General features: G+C 33.8%; 3 protein-coding genes across 6 annotated transcripts; 1 reads left to right on the forward strand and 2 right to left on the reverse strand.

Annotated features, from left to right (window-relative positions):
* Positions 1–656: 656 nt before the first annotated feature.
* Positions 657–4,332, reverse strand: LOC100817172 (probable inactive receptor kinase At5g67200). The gene is made up of 2 exons (XM_003523558.5): positions 2,667–4,332; positions 657–1,506 (listed from the first exon to the last, which is right to left on the reverse strand). Exons 1-2 carry the CDS (start codon positions 4,042–4,044, stop codon positions 926–928), a joined length of 1,959 nt encoding a protein of 652 aa, XP_003523606.1. The 5' UTR covers positions 4,045–4,332; the 3' UTR covers positions 657–925.
* Positions 4,333–6,738: 2,406 nt separating this feature from the next.
* Positions 6,739–10,476, forward strand: LOC100807362 (cysteine proteinase RD21a-like). The gene is given in 5 exon segments (NM_001255731.2): positions 6,739–7,235; positions 8,360–8,595; positions 8,690–8,830; positions 9,048–9,315; positions 10,177–10,476. Coding segments are annotated over 4 exon segments (1,104 nt in total). The 5' UTR covers positions 6,739–6,757; the 3' UTR covers positions 9,297–9,315; positions 10,177–10,476.
* A 4,625-nt stretch (positions 10,477–15,101) lies between these two features.
* LOC100817704 (protein RICE SALT SENSITIVE 3) lies at positions 15,102–18,320 on the reverse strand. 4 transcript variants are annotated; one of them, XM_006577974.4, is made up of 9 exons: positions 18,068–18,320; positions 17,773–17,826; positions 17,528–17,665; positions 17,276–17,384; positions 17,089–17,130; positions 16,953–17,009; positions 16,654–16,867; positions 16,466–16,545; positions 15,102–16,028 (listed from the first exon to the last, which is right to left on the reverse strand). In XM_006577974.4, exons 1-9 carry the CDS (start codon positions 18,208–18,210, stop codon positions 15,951–15,953), a joined length of 915 nt encoding a protein of 304 aa, XP_006578037.2. In that variant the 5' UTR covers positions 18,211–18,320; the 3' UTR covers positions 15,102–15,950. The 4 variants fall into 4 exon arrangements, 3 of the variants coding, with proteins under 3 accessions (XP_006578037.2, XP_014629946.1, XP_040870731.1); XR_001387779.3 differs by having other exon boundaries at positions 15,104–16,028; positions 16,351–16,867; XM_014774460.3 differs by having other exon boundaries at positions 15,106–16,028; positions 16,466–16,867.
* Between the last annotated feature and the right edge of the window lie 2,267 nt (positions 18,321–20,587).

Below are 20,587 nucleotides of genomic sequence, written 5' to 3' on the forward strand. Positions count from 1 at the left end.
AGAGGTATCAGAAATACGCAAAATAACATCATAAAATATCTTGAAAGAACAAAATTTGTCAACACATGACATAGATCATATGTTGGCATACGTTCCCCTTACCAAACTCATCGTTATACTCATTATCCTGCTACTCAAGCATTTTGGATCTTCAAAGCAGTGTCCAGTATTGTGTAGGTCGAGTTCCGCCTTATTTCAACATATATTGTACGTGGCTGTCTCACTCACTCACTCTGCTCAGTTCCCTTTCCCTATGAAATTTAAACTTCCGAGACGAGACGACATCAATGATGGACGATAGTAAGAATTCGTCGGGCCTCTTGTCCCTGGACACATCGCTGGGCTAAGCCCAATAGAAACCCACTTCCAAAGGAACAAAATGCAATGCATATCTATTTTAATTGACACGGGATAATCCTACGGACCCATTGCCATAGTAAATAATAAAGGAAAAACAGATAAAACAAGAATGCCCCAAATTGGCACCTTGGAAATTATAAATAGAAATTTACTCGTTAGCCCGGATGCAGAATTCTGTAGTGACACGCTCAGCTAGCTGTACACTTGACGAAAATGGGATGCAGTGAATTTCTCTGGCTACTTGACCGCCCCACAGCCGATAGCTTTCAGCACTAAACAACAAAAGCTGAATAAAGTTTAAACAACCAAGAATGACAATATTTTCTTTAAACTTCCCAACCCAAGCAGCGATATACAAAGCCCAAAAAAGGGACGTTATGCGCTCTCCCAAACCTACAAAGTTAATACCAAGATGGTAAATTCTATTTAAGGAATACAACAAAGTATAATTTATGGATTTCTTTCTTAATTTTTTTACCCGGTTAATATACTACTCTTCTGTCCTTCTATCCACCGTTTATCACATAATTAAACCGAAAAAAAAATTAAGAAAAATAAAATAAGACTAAGGCATGGCATTACTACTGCGTATGTCCAATTCACTACTATCCTCCAATAGTACAATCTCTTTGATTTCCTGCAACATCTTCAAGACCTGCCACATAGTTGGCCTCTGCTCCGGTGAGGTCAAGCTACAAGTTGTAGCCACCTGAAGAAGCATGTCCATTTGGTTATCTTCGCTCCCATTGTCATCCCTGATGGACCTCACCCAACTTGACATGTCACCAGGAACCATGAATGGGAGCTCGGAGGGAAATTTCCCCGTCAGAAGCTCAAGCAACAAAATCCCATACGCATAAACATCGGATTTGTGGGTTGGGTGATGATTGGGGTTGCGAGTCTCCGGAGCTCTGTATGCTGCTGAATCCCCATCTTCATCAAATATGGATGGGTGTGTCAACACAGAAAGGCAGTAATCTGTAATGCATGCCTCAAAATCTGGTCCAAGGAGAACATTGGAGGACTTGAGATTGCCATGGACCAGTCTCCATGCCTGGTGGATGAAGGCCAGACCTTGTGCTACGTCCTCTGCTATTTTTAAGCACGATGTCCAATGCAATGGCCTTGCCCTGCTTGATCTCGAACCTGCACCAAAAAGTTAGCAATTATCAATGGATCATTTCTAGTTCTTTGATGTCATGTTTATGTAAGTCAATCATGTGTAGGAGAGTATGAAACACTCCATTTAGGTACGGTATTGGATTACTCATTTTAACGTAGGAAATAAATAGCAAAAGTCAAGCCTTAATGTTAATAGAAAACAAAGAAAAATCAAGAATGGTTAGTAACATTGGTGTTGGATTCGTGGTAGTTGATTATATGCAGTTTGGTGGGCATCTAGCGAAGTTCAAAACCGGAGTCACACTAAGATGGTAGGGTCCTCAGAATTTTCACTGAGGAATACAACACAAGTAGATGCATGCAGCAAAGATGGTAGGGACCTCAGAAGGAAAGGACTACTAGATAAACGTCAGAAATCTAAAATCACCGACCATCTTGGATTCCACCTCCTGCGTCCTGCCAAAATGGTTCAGTGATTTCAAACTCCTCAATCAGGGCGTGGGATCTTCCTCCGGTCTAACGGCTTATATAGATTTAATGGCACATGAATGCCCGTGCCATCATCACCCCCACATAATAATTCCCATGTTCACCTTTCAACCTGTCCCGAATTCAACGGGTATCTACCAACGTAATTAACATCTACCCCGCCCCCAACAGCCAATGGCCAAAGTCCAAATCTGAAGTAAAAATAAAAACACCGTTGTCATCTTCTGGTGTTAGAAAGAAAAACACTTCATTAAGAAACAAGAAATAGCAGCACCGGTCCGCATAGGACCCAAAACAAGAAAGGTGCTATAAAACAGCTCGCTACACGACAGAAACCAGACACTCCAACATAGACCCATGCTTTGTTTAACTAATTCCCCATCAAATCCAATCTTAAAATAATCCATTGATCCACAAATATTATATTAACACAAAAGAATTCCTATTCCTACGTAGTTACGAGCTAGTCAGCAAGATTCTCGGTACTGGTTGAAAAGCTTAACCTCAATCAAATCCAAAAATGCAATCACATGCAAAAGAGAATTTCAAAAACTTTCCACGCACCATTATTTTGTTCCTATCAATGAAACACGGTCACTTAAAAATACAAATGTGAAAACAAACCCCACTTTAATAATAAATTTTAAAATCAGTAAAAGGAGTCGTCGGTAACTGAGTGAGTTTGAGAAGGGTACCGTGTATGAGGGAGAAGAGGCTGCCATTGGGCTGAAAGTCGTAGATTATGAGCCTCTCGTGCTTGGCCTGGAAATAAGCCCTAAGAGGAACCAAATTGGGGTGTCGAAGGCCACCAACGGATTCCATGTGTCGCTCGAACACTTCCTTAGTTGCATGCGAAGCCATTTTCCCCGCATCAAGGCGCTTCACCGTCACCATCAGACGGCTATCAAGAACCGCCTTATAAGTGGTTCCCAAACACCCTCTCCCTAAAAGTTCAGCTGAACCCTTCATGAGCTGGTCCAGCGTATACACCTGCGCCTCACCCGCACAGAATACTAAACTCCCACTCTTCGCCACCTCCGCTCTCTTTACTTTCTCCTCCAGCTCCCTCTCCATCTCCATCCGCATCACCGCCGCAGCCTCCGCCGTCGCCGCCTCATCCGCCGCCATAATCCCCGACCTCCCGTCCTTCTTGCTCCGGCTCCTCTGCTTCCTCACCGCCGCCGCGAAGCACACCAGCGAGCAAACCAGAACGAATATTCCGGCCGAGAAGCCAATAATCAGCGCCCTCCGGTCGTGGCGCTTCTTCTCGTACGGCTGCCGGATTATGCCGTTGACGCCGTGCACCTGCGCGCTCTGGCCGAGCGCCGCCGTGGGCGGCGCCGCGGGTCCGAAGAAAGGCTGTGCGGGACGGCATTGCACGCGGATGATTTCGCCGCAGAGGCTAGGGTTGAAGGCGAAGGAGGAAGGCGGAAAACGGAACAGGGTCGGAGTCACTGGAACCGCGCCGGAGAGGTTGTTGCCGGAGACTTCGAAGACTTTTAGGGAGGACTGGTTAAACGGAGGGATTGAACCGTTAAAAGAGTTGAAGCTTAAACGGAGGCTGTGGAGGCGGTCTAGGGAGGTGAACGCGGCGGAGATAGGTCCGGAGAAGTTGTTGTGGGAGAAATCCAAGTTTCGGAGACGGTGGAGAGAGAAGAGTGAGGGAGGGAGAGAACCGGTGAAGTAGTTGTTATCGAGGAAGAGGCTTTTGAGATTGAAGAGACCGGTGAGGTCAGGTAAGGGTCCGGTGAGTGAGTTGTTCTGCAAGCTGAGGACGCGGAGCTGGTCGAGACGCGAGAGTGTGTTGGGAGCCCACGCGCCTCCGAGATCTAAGTTTTGGAGAACGAGACGGACCACTTTGGGGCCGTTGCATTCCACGCCTTGCCACGCGCAGAAGCGGAGGCCGCGCGTGAGGGGGGAGAAGTGAAGGTGGTCGTTGACGTCGGCTTTTAGTTTGAAGGCGAGGAGAGCGGTTGCGTCGGTGAAAACTAAGGTGGGGAGTTTGGAGCAGTGGGCGTTTGAGGACGCAAGCAGCAGTAGTAGCAAGAGTAATAAGTGCGGATGAATCGGCATTGTTGGAGATCAAGTGATTTTCCTCTCTTGGGATGCCAATGCCATTTCATACAAGAGGAGGAGCAGCTGTCTGAGCGTATAGGTCAGAAATCACGTGAAAACAACAAAACCCTGCCCTTAATCTATGTCATGTCATCATATGTTGTCTAATTTACAAACACCCAAAAAAGTAAGACAAGTTTCAAAATCACCTTCTTTAGTAAAAATGAATTTAAATACAATGGTATTAAACTATTGTTATTTGAAGTGGAATAAGAAATAAGATTATTTTATTTTATTCAATTAATTTGGAATATGAGACTCAGGCTTACTACAAAACTATTTTTGACCTTTAATTCTTAAATTAAATGCTTTTTAACTATATTTTTAAAAATGTTTGTTTTTACCATTTGGTCAACTTTTACGGTATCAATTTTCTGGCAATTTGCTTTTTTTCTTAAGTGATAGTTTATTTAAGTTAAATTAATGTTTGAATGAAATTCATTTAATAAATTTTATTTTAAATCGATAGGATAAGTTTATTAGAAATGTACATATTTAAATTAATTCTAATGAATATCTTAAATTAACTTGAGTTTAGGGCGATGAAATTTATAGTGAAACCAAAAGGGGCACTTGACTTCTGAATATGTACCGATACCCGTGAGGCCCCGTTACCCGTGACCACCGTGAATTGCTTTTCAGTAGTTTTTTGCCATATATAGCTACTACGTCTAATTGCTCGGGTCCTGTATAAAAATAGATTCAGACTGAATGTAGATGGTAGTTGCCACACCCAATATTATCCGAGGAAATTAAACCAAATAATAAGGGACATTCATCTGATGCCTGGATACTGGATATTATTCATGTTGAATTGCTAAATTTTTGTTCTTTTCAATATTAAAAGTAGATTAACAAGGGTTGCATACTGGCATGGCATTGTAAAAAAAAAAATATATAAATCATTCAATCATAATCCACCATATATAAAAAGTTTATTTATTTTTAAAATAATTACTTAAAAATAATTGTTTATGATTAAATAATAATAATATATATAACTATTCATCAACATTAAACTCTTAAAAGTATCGTATATTTAAGATAAAGAAGTGGAATTTATTTATTTTTCGAATTATGGTAGAACCAGGCACATTGAAAAGCAGTTCCATTTGAAAAAAAATCTAATACTAAGAAAGGGTAAGGTATAATGGGATCATGCAGAGCCTCCTTCCAAATTGTAACAGTTATTTATTGTGGAGGGGTTGAAGTTGGTGAGGAGATGGTTGCAAGGGATGAGGGCATATTACACTTGACGAAGATGAGGGGGTTTATTATTAATTTGGACTCAATATGTATGATGATAGTCATGAGCAAATTTGAATGTGAAGATCAGAGAGAGGAGGTAATGAAAAGGTCCCCGCCTCTTTAACTCTGTTTATTTTTGTGGGCCAAAAACATGTGTGATGCATATAATTCAACTGTGTTGATTCATTTTTTTGCTTCTTTGCCCATTGCTCTTTTATTTTGCCCTTCCACTTGCAATATATGTTTGTGTTTGTTGACTTACTTTTTCAGGGGTCAACAGGTTTATTTCGCTGCAAAATTGACTTTACTGTTGTCACGTTTTGTTTGTAAAAGTTCTCTACAGCTTCTCCCATATATGTGTCCAAGATCTGAGCATCTTTCTTTCTCCAACATCTCTTTCTTCTTCTTTAGCTTTATTTATTTTTTAATTTGTAAAAATTAAAGATAATGTCAAAATATTTGTAATAATTTATATATTTTACCCAACCAACTAAGTTAAATCTCTTATTCTTTTAGCTTTCCCTTGATGACATTAACTTCATGCAAAATAATTGTTACTTTTTATTTTATTTTTAATATTGAGCTCAAATTAAACTCATTCACTAAGCAAAATGCTGAAAATATGGAAACCAATATATTCGATTCCTTGTTTTTTTATCATCCTCCTTTATGTTAAAATATTTATTTTTGAACGAGTACATTTTTTAAATTATTCTCATTCTCGTTAACTCTCATTAAGTAATATGATTTCTCATAAATATTATAAAAGTAATCATAAAATTTTCATCCACACTGGTCTGGGTTCATGCGGCTCATTCTGCTCCTCTGGTCCCATGTTCACTGTTAGGCCCATACCATCACTTGGGCCAACAGACATCTCTGGTTCAGACATAATTAATACCCTAACTCGTATCACAAGCTTATTGACAAAAGCCATCCCTTAAAAGACAGTTACGATGCCTTCTACAACGATTCCAAAATCTTAATACAAGAGAATTAGATTAAATTCTGTAAGTAATAAAAAAATCATGAAATAATAACTTTTTTTTATGAAAAAAACATTTTTTACTTATACAAAATATCGCCGGGAAAAGATCAAAATTAAATATTCAAAGTTATATTAAGAATTATTTATTTCCGTGCCTCACGTGTAAAGAATAAGTATCCCGCAGCAAATAACCCTCGTGCCTTATTTAAAGTTGTTTTCTTTAATAAAAAAAATAGCCAGAATGCCATATAGATAATTTATTTTTTCTACTGCCACGCCGTTCGTGAGCACCCGTAGTCGATATTTTATATGTTTAACCCCAATAATTTCAGCCATCAACTTTAATTTTATATATTATCATCACTTCCGTGTTATGCCTTTATAAACCCCATAGCATCTCACTCCATTCACGAAACATCGAAACAAAAATAGAAAATGGGTACTAACAGATCTTTAATGGCCACGATCCTCATCGTGTTCTTCACGGTGTTGGCAGTGTCATCGGCGTTGGACATGTCGATAATCTCGTATGACAGAAGCCACGCGGACAAGTCAGGGTGGAAGAGTGACGAGGAGGTAATGAGTATATACGAGGAGTGGCTTGTGAAGCATGGGAAGGTGTATAACGCCGTCGAAGAGAAGGAGAAGAGGTTTCAGATCTTCAAAGACAACCTCAACTTTATCGAAGAACACAATGCTGTGAACCGGACATACAAGGTTGGACTGAACCGGTTCAGTGATCTTAGCAACGAGGAGTACCGGTCAAAATACCTGGGAACCAAGATTGATCCCAGCAGAATGATGGCCAGACCAAGTAGACGTTACTCTCCGCGCGTGGCTGACAATTTGCCGGAATCTGTTGATTGGAGGAAAGAAGGTGCTGTTGTCAGAGTCAAAAACCAATCAGAATGCGGTAGGTACTGTACTATACTGTTTCTCGTCTAGTATTATACAAAACTCTTGTATGATCTGTTTAGTAGGAAGAGAAAAAAAGATTAAAAAAAGGGATAAAAATAAGTTAGAGATAGAATAAAAATAAAAATGTTTGATACTTCGACCTAAAAAAAACTGAATAAAAATCAGTGATAAATAAAGTAAAAATAATTAATGAGTTTCATACATTTTTATTTTTCTCTTCTCTCACTTTTTACTTAGCACACCCATTTTTTTTTCCTTTTCATCCTATTTTTCCTTCACCAAATTTGTTAATTAATTAGAGAGACATGAATAAAGAGTTAATTAATTCATTCTTATTAGAAAAAATTAATTTAATTAATAGCATATGTCTGTGTTCTACGTACATCTAAATACTTTACATAAATAATTCATTCCAACGTTAAGTTTATTAAAATGAATATTATAATACCTAAAAAATATATTATTTATGGAATAAGTATTTTAAGCAACAATTACTTGTATAAATAACACTATATCATCTCTAATGAAAAATAAGGTTGAACAACCTTACTTAAAGTTAAGTTGTACAAATAATTTGTTACTTGACATATTTGAACTTTAATAAAAAAAAAAATAAAGACGGAACACTTTATCATTATTCGTCCTCTTAAGAATTTCTTTTATCTCTTAAACTCAAATTTTGTGAAAACAAACCAAGTTTTGTTCATTCTCTTATATTTCTAATCATTTTATATTACAAGTCTATCCGTATCTATTATCTAATATTGAAAATTTCATAGAAATAAATATGTTACTTCTATGCAATATCTTGATTTATACTTAAAACTTTTTTCCTTTTCATTCTTAATAAATCTTACTTGATTATTATTTTTATTTCTTTTCCCTATTTTTACTAATTAAGCATATGTTTTTCATTTTCTATTCCTTATCCCAAAATTTGGTAAAATTTCTTAGAAGTATTGAATTGTGCTTCACTCACAGCTTCTTTTTTTTTTTATCTTAGTTTTAGCCAGCATTATCTCGCTTAATTTTCAATATTATTGTAATTATGTAAAAGCTTATAACGTTACTTTAATTTATCTTGTACATTTATTGTCTAAGTTCCTGTTTTTTATATAGAGGGCTGCTGGGCATTCTCAGCAATTGCCGCAGTTGAAGGAATTAACAAGATAGTAACAGGCAATCTAACTGCACTGTCAGAGCAAGAACTGTTGGACTGTGATAGAACCGTCAATGCAGGATGTAGTGGCGGACTTGTGGACTATGCCTTTGAGTTCATTATCAACAATGGTGGCATTGACACTGAAGAGGATTACCCCTTTCAAGGTGCTGATGGTATCTGTGATCAATACAAGGTTAGTTTTACCTTTGATTCTTTGATAAATTAGTAAATGCTTCTAATAGCTTCATTCTAATACTTATAATAGATTTTATTCTTCTTATCTATAGATAAATGCTAGAGCTGTTACAATTGATGGTTACGAACGTGTTCCTGCTTATGATGAATTAGCCTTGAAAAAGGCAGTAGCAAATCAACCCGTGAGCGTTGCCATTGAAGCATATGGCAAAGAGTTTCAATTATATGAATCTGTAAGTTTCTTAATCAATTTTACTTGAAAAGTAAAGGACTAAAGGAACCTGCATTGTGAGTATAGAGAGTGAGTTAAAATTAGCAATTCATTATATTTAATCTAATCTAAAGAGATACATTGAAAACTTTGTTCAATTCTCAAATATTAATTACAGTAACATTGCTTCTTGTTTACTGGCTCAATCTAATGTATTTTATTTGTCTTAATTTTATCAGGGTATATTCACAGGAACATGTGGGACATCAATAGACCATGGTGTTACAGCTGTTGGGTACGGAACAGAAAATGGAATTGACTATTGGATCGTCAAAAATTCATGGGGTGAGAATTGGGGAGAGGCAGGTTATGTAAGAATGGAACGTAATATAGCAGAAGACACTGCAGGAAAGTGTGGAATTGCGATTCTGACATTGTATCCCATAAAGATTGGCCAAAATCCCTCAAACCCAGATAACTCCAGCTAAACCCACCGGGAATTTACAGGTAGGAACAAGATAAACTTTGCTTAAGCAAATCATGATCAACTTAGTACTCATTTCCTAGCTTTTATCTTGTAGAACAAGAAATGTGTTGGGATAGTGACGGATTAATGGTTTGTCATTTGCTTCACTCTCTTTATGTTGGTTGATGTATTATATTATAACTCTTAATTAACAAACATGTTGATTACTATTGGTTTCATACTTTTGTAGATTAATCTTTATATGATGTTGGAATAAAGTTGTTTATTCACATGATAATTTCTAATTCTAACCATGTAGAGCATAAAATAAAGTTAGGTATTTTAAGATTTAAAGTATAATCTTATAGAGACTATTTGATAAGTATTAATTAAGATCATTGAAACCTTTATTATTTAGATAATACAAAGGTAAAATTCGAAATAGATTAAAGATGACGAGAGAATAAAAGAAAAAAAAAAGTTTGAGAGTCTTAGAAGCGTAGGCAATCATAAGTAACAGTTTAATGTAAAAACTTAATGGCTTTTGGTTTTAGCTCATTAACTATAGGATTACTTATGTTACACAATTTTTTTTTAAAACTTATGTGTTGTTTTTAAAAAACTTTCGTATGCTTAATCTATTGGCACTTAATGGTCATACGATGTTAATTTTTTTTTAGCATACATTACTATTACTACTCATGATATTTATTGATATACAATCCTTAGAATTATCTCTTTTTTTCCTATTAATTTTAGGAGATATTGAGCCACTTTTTTCATGAATTTTAACCTATTTATCTTCAAATAAATGAATTTTACAATGTTATATGTTTTAATTTCTATTTTTTTACTATAATTCCTATTTTATTTTCTTATTTTTCTTTTGTTTTTATTTGCAGGAAATAACAGGAAGACTAAAAGAGTTCTAGACTTCTGTTTAGTGGAAGTTATCTAGCCCATGAATGAAAAGGTGAAAAAAGAGAAGATTAGGCCGTACTCATTCTCTATTCTCTAATTTGAACCAGCCATCAAGGCCGTACGAGAAAGATATTCAAGGTGGGAAGATCACATTCCTTTTTTCCTCTTCCTTCTAATAAATCTTTGTTTTTAGTTTTTCTATGCCTAGCTAAATCCTTTTTGATGGAGTTAGGAGAATTTCTATGTAACCCACAGGGATTTTTAATAAAATTATGTTTTTCTCATGTTTGTGTTCTCTAATCTTTTTGCTTCTTAAGAATTGACGACCATTGGGAGGATTTAGATCTATTTGGTGTCAATAAAAATTTACTTCATAAATGTGCTTTAAGACACGAATTTAGCAACATTTTAGCTAGGAATAGTCACTTGATGTTCGCGATGGTTACAGATGAAATAAGGTGACACACAGGAAGGGATTGAATTGTGTGTGGGCTTCGTTCTTGAAATAGATCTTGAGGGTTGTGCAAAGGAAAGGGGGGTGCGGTGGGATCAGAAAAGACTTAGCTAAAACTTCTGCAGTATGAAAGCAGTCCCCCATTGCAGGCTGTTTTGTATATTTTGGTTAATAGTATCTATTAAGTCTTCAGAAATATTCAGGGGCAACAAGGGAACAGAACATAATGAATCATATAATTAATAATACAATAATAGACATACTGTGAACATGCAGATTCAATCATGACAGTGTCAGGAGTGGGCTGAGGAAACTAACACCAGCCCATGTTCGATCAATTTGACTTAATTTCTTGGAACAAACGGTGTGGTTGGGGTGCTAATATTTTTGGCAAATTTATGTAAAGGGGTTACATTTAAAAACTATTTATGCAAAGGGGTTACTTTTGTATGGAACCCGTCAATGATAATAGCGAGAAAGTATGAGTGATCATTGTCAACAGCGATACAGTGCTGACGTGGGAGGGTGCCGTCAGTCGCACTAGCGATACTGGCTAGCGTGAAGGGACCCGCTTCCTCCATTGGCAACATAGGGTCTCGCCTCTCCCATTGGCGAGACACCTTCAATTTCAAATTAAAAAAAAATCTGCAGTCATGGAGAGTGTCATTAGCTGCAGAAGAATCAGATACCTTCCTGGGAGCTGTAAGAGTCCCGTCAACATCAAACAAAGCAATTAAACCCGGTCTCCTGGAAGCCATTATAGCTCACTCTTATCCACAAAAACCTGCAAAATTTTAAACCATTATTTTATCAAACCTTCAAATAAGCTCTATTTTATTCAATTCCCAAAAGGCGCATACCTCAAATTACAGAACAAGTCCATACTTTATTAAAAAAAATGAAATTGAAAGAGTTCAATTAACATAATCCAAAATTAGATGACACCCTTTAGCAAATACACCATCCAAGTTGTTTTGCAATGCTTATTCATCAGAACAAATAAATAAAATTGGGGAAAATGTGAGATTTTTGTAACTGAAACTGATGCAAATGCAGAAGTGGAATTGAAAGGTGAGAACTTGTCAGAGAGGAGGGTGGAAGTGGAAGAAGGGGACAGAGCTTGAAGCAGATCTCGAAAGGGGTTTATATATAAGAATTGGTTGAGATCTGCGAGGGAAATAGACAGAGGAAGAAACTGTGTGGGACCAGCAAGTTGGAGAAACTAGTGTCTCGTAAGAGACCCTATGTCGCCAATGAAGAAAGCGAGACCCTGTGTGGGACTTCATATCTCCATATTTCTTCTCCATATTTCTTACAAATCTTTTTGTACATGATAGACAGGCTATGCCAACTACTATTTAGTTCCCGTGCTGTCTCCTTTGCTTTATATATATATATATATATATATATATATATATATATATATATATTATTTTTAAACGAAAATAATTGTTGTTGTTGTTATTTCTCCTATTTGACAATAAATGACCAGGAGACATTAAGATTATAGTGATCTGTTATTTTATTTTCATTTTAAAAGGTCATCAAATTAAAAAAAAAAGTATATTTATTAATTATAATCAAAAGAGTTGCGAATTGTCTAGGGCAATTTGATGTTGTTGCCGTCAACTTTCGTATGTTCAACCCAATGTCTTGTTTTATCAAGACATTCATAATGCCGGTGGTGTGTATATATAAGCCCAACTTTACAATATTTGCAATCTTAGATTTTTGTTTTATTTCACAGTAATTAAGATATATTTTATTTTTTAAAATAAACATATTACTAGATCTTTAATTCTTTATGGGCTGTAGTTGATTGCAAAAAGTTGGTATATTGGAGCTAACCTATTGTTTTAATTTGAAATTGAAGGTGTCTCGCGGGAGAGGCCAGACCTTATGTCGTCAATGGAAAAAGCGGGTTCCTCCACGCCAGCCAGTATTGCTAGTGCGACTGGCGGCACTGTATCACTGTTGACTCATACTCTGCGTAAATATTTACAAAACAGACCCATTTACGTAAATAGTTTTTAAATATGACTCCTTTAGATAAATTTGTCTAATATTTTTCTTACTTGCAATTGGTTCCCTGATCCAAATTTCATTTTTAAAGACTTATTAGTTTTTCTAAAACATAGTGTTTTGCCAAATGAAATAATCATTAGTGGTGATAATATTTTTACATGGTAGTTTAGCTATAATTTAAAATTTTTGATTTTGTTCTTTTTATTTTTAAATTAACACATAATTTTTATTTTTTAGAATAAATAATTTTAATTTTTTCATTAATTGATCATTTAAAATTAAACGTTGACCTTCATTCAGTGTATTGGTGCCAACGAGTATGCATCATTAATAAGGAGTTATTAATTTTTTTAGAATTATAAAATTTATAAATTAAAATAAAATATTTTTGATATTTAATTTTACATGTATTTATTTTTATTATAAAATTTTAATTTATAATTAACAAAAAAGCATTTTATTATCATTTTAAAAAAAGCATAAACTAATATATAGGTTATTTTCAAAAAATCATTTAATGTAATTTATACAAATTACATAAATTAAAAATAATATTTAAATAATGTAAAAAATAAAAATTTATTACTTTTTATGATTAAATAAAAATTTGTATTATTTATATATAAAAATAAAGATACCTAATTTTTATAAATTACATAAAAAATTTACATATTAATGTAATTTACTTGATTTATATAATTGGAATTAAAAAAATTGTTTATTAAATATTTTTTAAAATTTAGAACGAAAATATTAACATGTAAGTCTCCTTGAAATTAAATATTAAAATTTATTAATTTATATAATTAGAATAAAAATAATTAATATATCAAAGTAAATTTACTTAATTTGTATGATGCAATTATATCGGTTTATATTATTAGAGTAAATGTAATTTGTATATTAAAATAAATTTACAAAATAATTTATGTAAATAATTTATATATTAATTTATGAAACTTAATTTTAAATTAGTAAAATTAAAATAAAAATATATAAAATGATATAAAATAAAACTAAAAATATTTATATATTAACTTTTTTAATTTATAAATTTAAAATTTTTGAAAAAATAATAATCCTTGGCTAATGATATATATAAAATAATGTTTATAAAACTAGTTAAAAAATAATAAATATTTAGTGATTTATTAGCTTATGTTTAAATATAAGATGTTATGAGTTTGATTTTTATTAAGATTATTTTATTTTTTTTTATTTTATTTTCTGTTATATAAACATCATATCAACTGTCATGCAAAAAATATAAAAGAACCAAAATGATGAATTTAAAATTATAAGAGCAGTAAAATTAAAATTTATCCTTTAAATTTTAATTCAATGCTTCATTGTGATTTTGATTTTGGCATGCGCGGCACGATACCATATTTAGATTAACTAAAATGTGGATGATAGGTCCAATAATTAAACTTGTTATGCATGCAGGTATGGATTTCGATACAATTTTTTTAAATTTAAGTGTCAAACAGGTTCTATAGTTCAACGTAGTATTAACTTTGAAGTGAGTAAAATTAATTTTAAAAAAGTAATTTTTTTGTATCTTTTAGTGAATAAAGACGTTTTTATGTGCAAGACCTATAATTTTGTGTGTGGCTATAATGCATTTTCAGTCTTTGGATACCGTAGCTGTACAATTTTGGTTTTTCAATTTTTAATTGTGTCAATTAATTTATAATAAGATCCCTGCATCCTGATTTCATTGAATGTTTAAGTCATTAATTTTCGAAGAATGAAAATCCATTCCTTTTTGTTATTCATTGTTGTTGTAAAAATAATAATTTACTAGAAGCATGTCAACACAACAGTTAAGTCAATATATCTCATTGTAGTTCAAATATTCCATGTCTTTGGCTAGTACACCCTTTACTCTACTCACCGTTGTGTCATGCTAATTTGTCAAGTTACTTAATTGCCTAAAATATGGGATAGAATTAGGATAGGGGACCTGATTGTACATGACAGAAGATTTGAGGGTTTTAATTGACAAAATTAAAACTTGAATGATCAAAATTGCCTAATTACTATATGCGAAGATTAGAAATGTAATTAAATCTATATTTTTAAAATAAATATATATATTTATGCTCTAAAATAATCTTATTTTATCATCTAAACCAAATTATTTTTTTTAAATTTAACTTTTAAAATATGATTCACAAATATAAATTTATTTTTTAACATATTTTTTAAAGACCAAATAATTTCTTTGAACTTTTTTTTTCAGTTTGATATTTTATCTTTTAAAAAATTCATTTCAATCGTTTTTTTCCTTTAAAATTGTCCTTCCCTTCATTCGGTTGATGCGGTTAATAATTTCAAAATATTGGAGGCTAAAAATTGCTATAAAATATGCTTCTCAAATCTCCCTTTCTCCTCCTCTTCTTCTCCTTCTGAAAACCCTAATTTTTTTCAATTAAATGACTGCTACAACCTTGTCGACAACAACCACCTTCTCTGCCTGTTGCCACTGCATTCCGCGTTTGAAATGTTTGAGAAGCAAAGTGCGAAGATGAACTGCGCGATGTAGCGGCAGGAAAGGGGCTTCATGACGCACAACGAAATGAAGATGGAGCGGAGGGAGGATTGAAGAGAGATGAGGAATGCGAAGAAAGAAGAAGAAGAAAACAGAAAACAAAAAAACTTATATTCGTGGCGATTATAAAGCAAGATTTGATGAATACTAGTCAATAAATTGAAATTCGTTTTTTTAACTGTCAATAGCTTTATTTTATTAAGAACATCAACTTTAAATTTATGAATGAAATATTTTCAACTGTTTTAAAAATGAAGGACCGAAACTAAAAAAATAAAAATAAAAATAAAGAATCAAATAATGACCTTTTTTAAATCATGTTTCTTAACATAAAATTCTACCAAACGTTAAACCTTGAATAGTAATGATAACCAATCTATATAGCCACTTTAAACAACAAGATATTGTAAAGTCTAATTTATGTCACAGTATATTTCGGTTTGAGACCTAATTCCTGACAAGAATATCTAAAATAGTGTGTGTCTGTGAGTGAGAGTTTGTGTACACATGAATTCATAAACATAATTTTCCTACACTCGAGTTGTCAAGGAAACAGTACAGTGTTGGGGGACCAGGACTCAAATACTAATTGTCGCCCAGAGCAGCTTGATGCTGAGTTGCTGACTTCAATTATCACTGCCTTCATTTCATTTCGTTTTCATCACAGCCCCACAAGATGATGGAACACCACGCTTCAAATTAGGATAGGCCACCGTGTCCATTCATCCATCCCCACCACGGTATTCTAATCTCCAACCCCATCCTTCCTTCACCATCATAGGATCATCCATCACGAGTGACTGCAAAAGTTGCCATTAACCAGTTTTATATGGTATGGATCCTAATTGCAAATTATTTCCTCTTTAATTTTCAATTATTGCGCGCTGTTTAACTTTCTAGCAGGGAGTTAGGCAGCATCAATATACTATCTTTTTCAGAAAAAGTAGCAAAGCTTAATGTAGTTTTTGTTCTAGAAAATATTGTCTGCATTGCATTGATCATTAACGTAAATGCGCGCAGAAAGAAACAGTAACAGTGGTCGCTATGATTGATAATTGTCGGCCACCAATAAACATACCACAATACACATTCTGGCCAAGTGAAAGAAAATAAATAACTAACCATTTTCTTAACATATTGACTATGATTTAAAAAGTCATTGTGGTCAAAGTGGTTCCTGTCTCAATTTAATTAATCTTCCAATTCCAAATCCATGCTACTTGTTCAAGGAACCGACCTTTACTTTGTGATCATCATCATGGGTGGGATGAAATTCACAATCTTCAATCTTCACTCTCTCAATGATGCTTTGTGTCCCTGCATTAGGGACTTGAGTGGAATTATGGGAAGGGATTCCAGATGGTAACTTTGATAGCAAAGCTCCAAAATTGCAAGGCATGGTTGGTAATGGTAGAGAAGGAGAACCTGAACAAAGAGATGGGCCTGGTGCTCCATTCTGTGGGGTGTTCCACCCCATATCATATAGAGGCATTGCATTGCTTGCTATGAAACTAGGCTTCACAATGTATGGGTGTTGGAGTCGTAAGTATGGTCTTTGAATACCAAACACACCAGGTATGCTTTGAAGGTAGCTGAATTGCCTTTGTATGCTGATCACCAGATTCAGGTCCTCTGCTATCTGAGGAACATGTGAATTAGTTAAATAATAATGATGGAGATTTTGCAAGAAAGGAGAAACACTAGGGGGCGAGAAAGTGATGTACCTTGTTGAAAGAACCCAATTGCACTACGCCTTCTCTGACGGCGATTATGACTATACTCTACCATAGTGAATTAATTATTTAAAGTCATTAGCTTTTTCTATTTTTCATGTGAAGTTTGTGAACGAATTTTACCAACCTGAATGCCTGAATTGAACTGAAACTCCCACGCCTTTGGTTGCTGTTAGGTATTATCAAGACAAGTACCATGAAAATTAAAAAAGAAAAAAAAAGTCAAGCGTTAAGAATTAAGAGAGAAGGGCAAAATGTGAAGAAATATATTACAAATTAGAACTATTTCTGTTTATAACGATGACTTCTCTTACAGGTTCGACTGAAGCATTCCATGAAGCAACATAGCTAGACTCACACTCGTTGTGACTCTCATTGTAAACCCATTTGTGACTATTATCTGCGGCAACTTTCCCCACGAGTCTGCAGATATATATATATATATATATCAAAGGATGGATTATTTTGTCCCTCTTGCTTCACTTGAATTCTGCAATGCTACTTTTGGAAAGAAAAAGATAATGAATCTTATGGCAAGAAAATGTAAAGTTAATGTCAACGCTCACCCCTCTCCATAATTGTAAACCTCATGCGACATCTTGAAGAATAACTCAGCTCCAAATCTACCGTTCAAGTAACCACTACCACTCTTCCTTTGCTCGCATTCGTTAAAATCGCAGAACCCATCTTCCCAGACAAGGATCCTAACCAAGGAAACCTCTTTTTGGTTGGTCAAAAAAGAACTACGTACTGAAACCAGACACGAGACATGGATTTGTTTAGTCGTAGTTGCATACAAAATTACCATTACCAGTTCCTTTTATTTCCTTTGGAGAGATCAAGAGCAGTTCCTCCTAATTCCCACCTGTAAAACATCAATTATCAGGCCTACAAACATAAACATAAACCCAAAAATCTCTCTCGTTTAAAGCATCAACCTGTCCAAGCAGAAAAACTTAATAGTAAGAAATATTAAACTTAGTGACAGAAAAATTTTAGGTAATTTTTTAAAAAAAATTGTCACTAAAAAAGTGATGTGATTTTTGTTATTAAATTTGGTCATTGATTATTTGTATTTGTTGATTGGTGGTACATTGCATACTTACCTCGGTGGAGGAAAGTTTCGAGGTAATATCCTCCAGAAGACAGCATATACCCACTTGGAAGGAGTGGAAGAATTAGGAGAAGTGCAAATGGTTCTGAGAGTCTGCTGCAAGAGACAATTAAGCAAAGGTAATCCACTTTCCATCTTCTACGGACACGGAGTAAAGAGAGTTGGGGAATGAATGGGGGCAACAGGATTAAAATTTAAAAGGCAAAATACAAACAAAAGTGATGGTACCCACAGGCCTCTTGCAGCCACCAAAGTGCCTCCAACACACACCGTTGTAAAAGACAATTCGACTTATTGTTGTAATTTTACAGTGGGACCTGGACCTTCTCTTTTCCCTTTCCACTTTGGTTGACTGGTGAAGCCATTTATTATAACTAAAATGAAATCCTACAAGTAAATTGGTTAGAGTTTGATATTTTCCATTTCACGGGTTAGCACTACAAATATCATTACGTACGTAGGAAAAGCTTATTTATGAGATGGTTCCTTCTCTTGTCACTTTTTAACTATTCAATCATCTCCCAATGCATTGAGTTCCTTCCAGTTCAGCTGTGTAATGAATATTGAATAGTTGACCATTGCTTCGGTTACGATTTGTTATCACTCGGTTATTATTAGTTGCTTCTTTTATGGTCAACGGTGAGATAAGTTCCTTGATTAAGACATAATTGCAACTATGGTACTACAAGTGTACACAAGACTAAGAAATGAAACTCTTTTCTTGTGTTTTTCTCTAACTAAACTGGGGGAATAATCAGATTTGTTCAAAAAGACAAATCTGTGAGTCAATTGAATTAACAAAATTAATTGTGTGACAAGACTCATATTCAACGGATTTGCATTACCAAAAGTTCAGTGATAAACTTATATACACGAGACGTTCATCTTTTGTCAGTCACTTTGTAAGTTCGCATCAAAAAGTTGATATATAAACTAATAAATCAAGATTATGTTAAACAACGTGAGATTTTACTTTTTGCAATACCATCAAAACTACAATACTATTTATGAAAATATGAGATGAGTTTAATTTTCTGGCACAGACTCTCGGAAAAAATATTATTATTTGGTGTAACAATAAGATAACTTCAATTCAAGTTGAAGTATAATTGATGGATGTATTTTTATAGAACTTATATTTAGGTGTTAATGTCAATCAACTTTGATGGAGGTGGTCTATTATGCATGCAGATTGGGCTTGACTTCTTGTTGAGTGGCATGTTGTGTCATATATATTTTGATCCTTTAAACAACCTAATTAGAGTTAGCTACTTATCGGCAATGCCACAACTATACCGGGCTGTCTCTTGTAGATAGTGGTCCTGTTAGATGAGATGACAATTGATTTCAGCACTTGCGTTGCACATAGTAACAAAGTGGCTTTTCTTTTCCGGCATAACCCTCAAAGCACCGTGCAACCCTCTCTTTAACATTTGTACAACTTATGTGTTGTACTTGGATAACAAGACAAGTTCATTTAAACTAATTTCTTTTGGAAGCCCATTCAATTGTCCAACCTCTCACCACCTCCTTTTTTATTTTTAACTTGAGAAAATTAATTCTTACGCATTCTACTAAAAAAATTATTTTAATATAAAAATGTAGTACTTTAGATCAATTTAATCACATATCTCGACGGTTTAATATTCATTCTATCAAATTTCAAATCAAACGAGCGCATACTCATCACTGATCTCTTATTAATAAAAATAGAATAGGTTCACTTAAAACATACAAAATAATATATATAAAAAAACTTCTATTGAAGAATGTTAGTTGTTAGTATACTAATTTATCAATCATACTATGTCTTTTGAAAAAATTAGATACTAAATTAGGTCGTTTTGTTTTTACTGCAACCAAATTAGGTCGCTTAAAAAATTAAATTATCATCGAAACTGATCCTCTAAAGTATTGGTCACTAAATTAGTTACTTAAAAATTAATTTATTATTAAATTAGTCACTTAAAAATTTAAATTAATTGTTCCCATATAGTAGTAATTCTTTATAAAATACCAAAGTACTGATGATAAATATTTTTAAGAGACTTATTTGACAATAAATTAAATCATTAACGCATTAGGAATACAGTGTTGATTAAAAAATATATAAGAATTAATTTTGAAATCAATTTTTTTTAAAAGATTAATATTTTGGATAAAGATCATTAGTTAGACCAAAATAATTCATACCAATTTATCTACACGTTTATAGTGAAAGATTAATATAATTTGAATATATTAATAATATAATTTTTTTATACAAATAATTAATCATGATTATTATAATTAAAATATTATTTAATTGATTGATAAAATAAGTTTATATATTGCTAAATATATATCAAAAGGAAACTCTTTGAGTTTTTCAAACTAAAATACACAAGGAGGGAGAAAGTAATGCATCTCATTCATGGTTTTCAAAATCAAACCGAACCAATTAATTCAATCGGTTGAACCCATAAATTGGTCAGATAACCGATCCAAAGGCTCTAAAAAATTAGAGCATTCC

Source organism: Glycine max, chromosome 4, assembly GCF_000004515.6.
Source record: "Glycine max cultivar Williams 82 chromosome 4, Glycine_max_v4.0, whole genome shotgun sequence".
NCBI lineage: Eukaryota > Viridiplantae > Streptophyta > Magnoliopsida > Fabales > Fabaceae > Glycine > Glycine max.

Coding starts and splice junctions, on each gene's coding strand:
- LOC100817172 (XM_003523558.5), bottom strand. CDS start 4,044: ATGCCGATTCATCCGCACTTATTACTCTTGCTACTACTGCTGCTTGCG. Junction 1,507..2,666: donor CCTCTTCTCCCTCATACACG/GTACCCTTCTCA, acceptor TTTTTGGTGCAG/GTTCGAGATCAAGCAGGGCA.
- LOC100817704 (XM_014774460.3), bottom strand. CDS start 18,210: ATGGAAAGTGGATTACCTTTGCTTAATTGTCTCTTGCAGCAGACTCTC. Junction 17,666..17,772: donor AAAGGAAATAAAAGGAACTG/GTAATGGTAATT, acceptor TTCCTTGGTTAG/GATCCTTGTCTGGGAAGATG. Junction 17,385..17,527: donor GTTTACAATTATGGAGAGGG/GTGAGCGTTGAC, acceptor ATATATCTGCAG/ACTCGTGGGGAAAGTTGCCG.